This window comes from Buceros rhinoceros, unplaced genomic scaffold (genome assembly GCF_000710305.1).
Source record: "Buceros rhinoceros silvestris isolate BGI_N320 unplaced genomic scaffold, ASM71030v1 scaffold22220, whole genome shotgun sequence".
In the NCBI taxonomy this organism is placed as follows: Eukaryota; Metazoa; Chordata; class Aves; order Bucerotiformes; family Bucerotidae; genus Buceros; species Buceros rhinoceros.
This window is the reverse complement of record NW_010389317.1, coordinates 567-6,375: the sequence shown is the minus strand read 5'-3', so window position 1 is coordinate 6,375 and position 5,809 is coordinate 567. Positions and strand designations below refer to the sequence as shown.

The following is a 5,809-nucleotide window of genomic DNA, read 5'->3' as shown; positions in this document are numbered from 1 at the left end:
TCACTGGATTTACCAGCCCAGTTCCACCTTCTTCAGATGAAAATGGACTCCCTGCGGCAAGTGTACTACAGGACAAAGAAGTGCATAGTTTGTTTCTTTCTTTTTTGGTAGTCACTTAAACATCAGAGTTAATGTGAAGATCTTAGAGCTGCAGTTTTAGCCTCTTTTCCCTAGCCAATGGGCACCTGTTGGGGCAGAGATGGTGGAAATGGACCAGTAGCACCAAGAAAGTCAGTGGGAGTACCAACTCCACAGCAGGAAATAATAATGAACCAAAAGGAAACAGAGAGAAAGAGACAGAGAAGTGGAGGAGACATATTTCGCAGTAATCAAAGTCCATCTTGGCTAAACCCTATGAACACTTCCCTAGGTAAGGCCCCATTATGTCTGCAGCAAGACCTCTGGCTCTGAGAGAGAGCTGTAGAGGGTGTAGCCCAATTCATCCACTTCTTCAGGGGTGAGCTCTGAAAACAAGTTCACCTTGGGATTCAGAACACTAGGGAGGACACCTGCCTCCAAGTAGCGGATCAGCCCCTTCAGTGCCTGCAAGAAACGATCAGCCAGCATGTCCTGGGACCAGTTGGACTCTTCCTGGGATAGGTGCAGGATGACATTTGTGAGCTGGCTGGCAGTGAGGTGACCCAGGGCTGGGTTTGACTTGCATACTGCTTTAAAGATCTTCAGGCACAAGCAACGGCAGCCAGAATCACACTGGTCCAGGGCACGGAGGCGAGCCGTTTCTGCTGGCCGCAGGCTCAGTCGCCACAAATTGTCATTCTGGGCCAATCGATGGGGTTTGGCCACAAGGATGATGTCACCCAGTGTCAGGGATGGTAGGAAGTCAATAAAAAGATGCCGTTCTGGATCATACTGGACTTCCAGTGTCAAATCTGCTGGGGGAGCTGCTGGACGGATCACATAATCCAAGAGAGACCCAATTGCTGGCCAGTTGATAGAGCCAGCTACAACTTTTTCAAAGGTGTCTGCTACAGCTTTAGGGGAAAGGTAGCCTCCTACCACGCAGCGGTCCCAGTAGCTGCTCCCACGGGGAAAGTACTCTGGGTTTTCTCGACGCACCAAGTAGAAGCCAGGAATGTTCATGATAGTGTCCTCCCCAGGGATGCAAGACCACAGGTTCTGCTCCAGCATCAGAGGCACAATGAGCTGGATGTGATCAGCTGTCACTACCTTTCACAAGAAAGAAAAATCAGTAAGAACAAGCTTTCCCTCTCCAGATTCAGTTTTATTCACCACCTTTTGTTCAGAGGAACTTGGAATAAGGATTTGGCTGTCTCACTCTCCTCTCTGTGTGGAAATCACAGCCTCCCTTTGTCAAATGACATTCTGAGGGATTGTTTCCCATTGTCAGTGGGATAACTTCAAGGTATAACCGAAGCTAGTGCTCATACACCACGAGCTCTTTAGAGATCTTTAAATACTTCAGAACCTGACGTGGTCTGCACGCAGAAAAAGTATTTTGCCTCTTATTGCTCTAAGTCCACTCCTTGGATGTGAGATGCAGCTGGGCCAGGGCACAGCAATGCCACGTGTTAATTTAAAACAGGAGGCAGAGTGTTAAGATCCTAGACAAGCTTAAGTTGCCATGGTTTAATTATCTCATGCTACAACTAGGTACTGCCCTCACCCAGTCTGCCACTTCGTTTGGAAAAAGGTCATTAATGATCCCTTTTCACCAATGTGACTAAGATCCCAGATCTAAGTTTCACTGGACACTTGACACTCCATTCCAGAGCTCTGACTCAAACAAAAAAGTGTGCTTCTGAATCACTCACTATAGCCATGGGCATCTTTGCATCAGGGAGATATGCAGCAGGGACTGCTGTCCAATCCAGGTCTGTCATGCATTAAAAAAAGAGAGTAGGGAAGACCTATGTGAATACACGGGAGTTCTAAGAGAATACCGTGTATTTGGAAGGAGATTGAAGGGACACAGAAAATGGAGAAAAAGGGAGAAACAGCAAGAAAAACACAACGAAAGGGAGAGACAGAGGGGAAGGAAAGAAGGGCTGAGATAATCCAGAGAAATAAACCATCAAAAAGCAAATGCTTTGCAGACAATGCCAGAGCAGCCTGCTCATGCCTGTTCAAACAGTAGTGCAGAAATCAACGTCCGGCTCCACGGTGGGAGAGGCGACACCAGGAGCCTTATTACGGAGGAATGCTGTGCTGAGCCAGCACCCCTGACAGGGAAGCCTGAAATGCCCCTGCCTAGTCAGCCGTCTGAGTAATGACCCATCATGTGGCCCCAAGAATTACCTGCAGATCATCATACAGGCTGCCACTGAGGTACATGTCACGCAGGGGCATGTCCGGCAGCTTGGCACGTAGGAAGCTGCGCAGCTCAGCACAGATATCCACAGCTGCTTGCTTGGCCCGGGCCTGCTCATCTGCTGGGATAGCTACCCTCCTCCGATAGTAAGCGAAGAGCTTTTCTTGCAGAGACAGACGAAGGCGGGATTTTTTCAGCTCTGCTTGACTCCTCTTGGCAGATGGCTTGGGCTTTGTGGGTCGAAAAAAGTCTGCAAGACAGAAGGAAAACTGTTGATCATCTGTAGCGCTTCACTGTGAAGTGATCCACCAAAGAAAATCTGTGCGGCGTGGCAGAGCAGCCTTCTAGGTCTCAAAAAGCTTTCAGCAGACATTTTGCATACTTTACACAGGTACCAGTCAAACAGGAGGTGCCGAGAATCTTCTAAAGATACTGCTAGAAGCATCAAACCAGATGAAAACGACTTACTAGATGTGGAACTTAGCCAGAACAAGACTAACATCATGTACAAGGAAGTAATTTTAATGGCTACACAGGCAGTACTTCAGTTCAATTTCATCAAAAATTCAGCACTGTTACCAGTTCAGAAGCTTTCAGCATGATGCCAGACCAGTAGATAAAGCAATCACTGTCTCACGGTCTCAGTAAGTTTCTAACATTATAATGGATTTTTTAAATTATCAAGAAAACCCAGTTCTGACTAGGGTATGAGATCAGAGAAGACCATGCCGCCTGGAAATGGGATATTTGTTACAAGTCTGATCAACACTTACCAGGATAGTGAGCTGACAGATCGCAGGGTCTGCAGAGCTCAGGCGATCATAGCCCCAGTGAAAACCTCCCTCAAACTTCCACTGGCCGAAGAACAGAGGGGACACTCTTAGGCACAGCAGAGCAATACAACGCCTTACACTGCCATCTGTGCTATTAAACACTATCTCATCTGCACAGGTTCTCTAAGCCCCCTTTTTTCCTGACTGGTTTCCTAAAGAAATAAGTCAATGCTTCCCATTTATTTTTCAGACTTCTCTTTATATGGACCAAGAGTTTCAGAAGTTATCAATGAGAATTAAGGACGAATTACAGATCTAACTCTTTTGAAGGTCTGTGGTGCTTAACGGGTGTAGGAGAAACCCCCAAGTTGGTGGCCCCTGTAAGGCAATAAGCTGTTGTACATTTGTTTGGCAACAGACATTTGGCCACAAAGCACATGCAGAATGGCCAAGCTGTGCACAGACCCATCTCACCCAGCCTCAGCAGCTGCTGAGGTCTCTTGGACAGATTTGAGGTTTTGCATGAAAAGGAAATAGCCTGCAAAACCGCAGGGAACCAGACTTCATTGCCTGTTCATGAAAAAAATCCATTTTCCATCTTAAGTTTTTGTTTATTTTTAAGACAAGAATGCAAGATACCATCATTAATGGTTTTATCCCTCAGTCCTCACCTTTGGGGACTCCAATCAAATGATCTAGACCCCATTTAACACAGCTGTCTAGTTGTTTACTGTTTCCTCAGCAGAGCATCCACTGCCATCCTGAAGCTGACTTTCTTGCAGAGAATCTGGAAATCAAGTTAAAAGCTTGATCCTGACTTTTATTTTAAATCTCCGAGTTTAAATCTCCTGAAGTGGCCAGGGATAGAAGTAAAACCATTGAGAAAAAACAAAAAACGACACATAACAAACACTAGCGGACTGTAAATTACTTACTATCCCTCTCAGAAAGAAGACTACAGGTCACTTTTTATAGCCTGATGAAGACTAACTCAGTGATAAGCAGGACTAAACAGGCAAACAGCATTACAGAAGTTATTAGGAAAACAGGAGAAACAATATAGGAAACACTGTTAGGAGTTGTGAGTGCATTCACGATTTGGATATTCCCCTCTTCAAAAGAAACAAACCAACCAAAGAAAGGCAACACAGAGCTTGAAAGGAACAGAACAGCTTTTTATCAGCAAAGATGGCACCAATAATGATTCAATTTGAAAGAAAAGACCGAGGGAGAATAAACCGTAAGACCATGAAGTCATGAGAGGAAGGAAGAATGCAAACGGATGACTATTATTCACTAGTGTCCAGTCTGACTTCTTCTTGAAGTTACCAGTAGACCTGCTTAAAAGGAAAACATCAAAATCCTGGGCTATATCCGAACATTCTCTTTCTTGTGATCCTTTAAATGAATACAGGGGTTATGGGCCCGGAGGATTCTGAAACGCAGTAGTATCACCCTCCTTACCTCCATCTGCGGTCGAAGGATCAGTGGGAAGGGTCTGCAGGGAGCGGCTGAGGCTGGTCTTCATGTCCTGGGTCAGTAAGCGTGAGGAGGAGCCTAGCCAGTTTGGCTCTTCCCAGCTTCTCTTTCCCGACTGGCTCAAGCGGGTGGGGCTGCTGGGAGCACTGATCGCCCGGTCGTACATCTAAAGCAACATCGCCAGGCACAGTGTGAGTCTGAGCTAAGGGCCCAACCTTTGCATGCCACCCAGCCTAGCGCCAGCACCCCCAGTGCCCCATGGGGCACTCCTTCGCTCCAGTGCCCCATGCTCAGGTCCCACCCCGCTGTCCTGCACGCTCACCCGTTTGACAGCCAGCGTGGCGATGCCCAGCATAGCTGCTCCGCCCACGCCCAGCACAAGCCGGGCGTTGGACAGCACGAAGTCGATGGCCGTGCCGATGCCGTTGTCATCTTTTTTTCCTTTGCGCTGCCCAGCGCCTGCCATCTCACCTGGAAGGAGCAGGAGCATTAAGCAAACAGATCAATCACGCAACCCTCACGGTTTACTCCCTCCACCCCACACTCATGGCTCCTGGGGTCTTAGCATGGAGCCATAGGAAGGGACCACCTAACCCTGCTGCCTCTTTAATTATCTTCCCTGCTTATTCCCAGGCACAACAGCACAGCACCGACCAAGTTCTGCGATTATGGCTTTTTTAAAATGCCTTTCTATTTTCTTATTCTCAAGCTAATGCATGTAATTTTTCTCACAGACAAGGCAATGCAGTGATGGTCAACTACTTGTCAGTAAGAAATCAGAATCTTCCCAAGAGATGAGTGGCAGACTCCCAGACTCATTTTTGGGCAATGGCTGGTCCCAGCTACTTCAAAGACGCCCAAGAATCAACAGTGGAGACCACAACACACCACAAAGGGAACACTCCCTTGCTTTCACTGGACATTTATTCCTGCCCTTAAGGCTAGTGAGTTTGACTCTCATACAAGTCACATAACACGAACGTTAATATTTTCTTATACATGTGTTTTTGTTTCCTCAATTCCCATTTAACTTGATCTTGATATTTAAATTTAAAGCGTCTCCCTGGCCAACTACATATGTAAACCCCACTGCTGTACCCATAGCTGGATCCTCAGTGCACATGAAAAGACCGGGAAATTCTTCCAACCTGACTCAAGACCTGTTTTCTAAGGCAGTTTCAAAGGCTTAGGGGTTTCAACCCCCACTGCCTGACTTGGGTCATTTGAAACTGCCCTTAAGTTTCTCTGAGACCTAGCTACAATCTCA

At 46.9% G+C, this 5,809-nt stretch overlaps 1 protein-coding gene across 1 annotated transcript; it reads right to left on the bottom strand.

The window, feature by feature from the left end:
• Positions 1-205: 205 nt before the first annotated feature.
• LOC104491526 (mitochondrial dynamics protein MID51) lies at positions 206-5,008 on the bottom strand. Its single transcript, XM_010133969.1, has 4 exons — positions 4,865-5,008; positions 4,528-4,708; positions 2,278-2,540; positions 206-1,188 (listed from the first exon to the last, which is right to left on the bottom strand). The coding sequence occupies exons 1-4, from the start codon at positions 5,006-5,008 to the stop codon at positions 382-384; spliced, it is 1,395 nt and encodes a 464-aa protein (XP_010132271.1). The 3' UTR covers positions 206-381.
• Between the last annotated feature and the right edge of the window lie 801 nt (positions 5,009-5,809).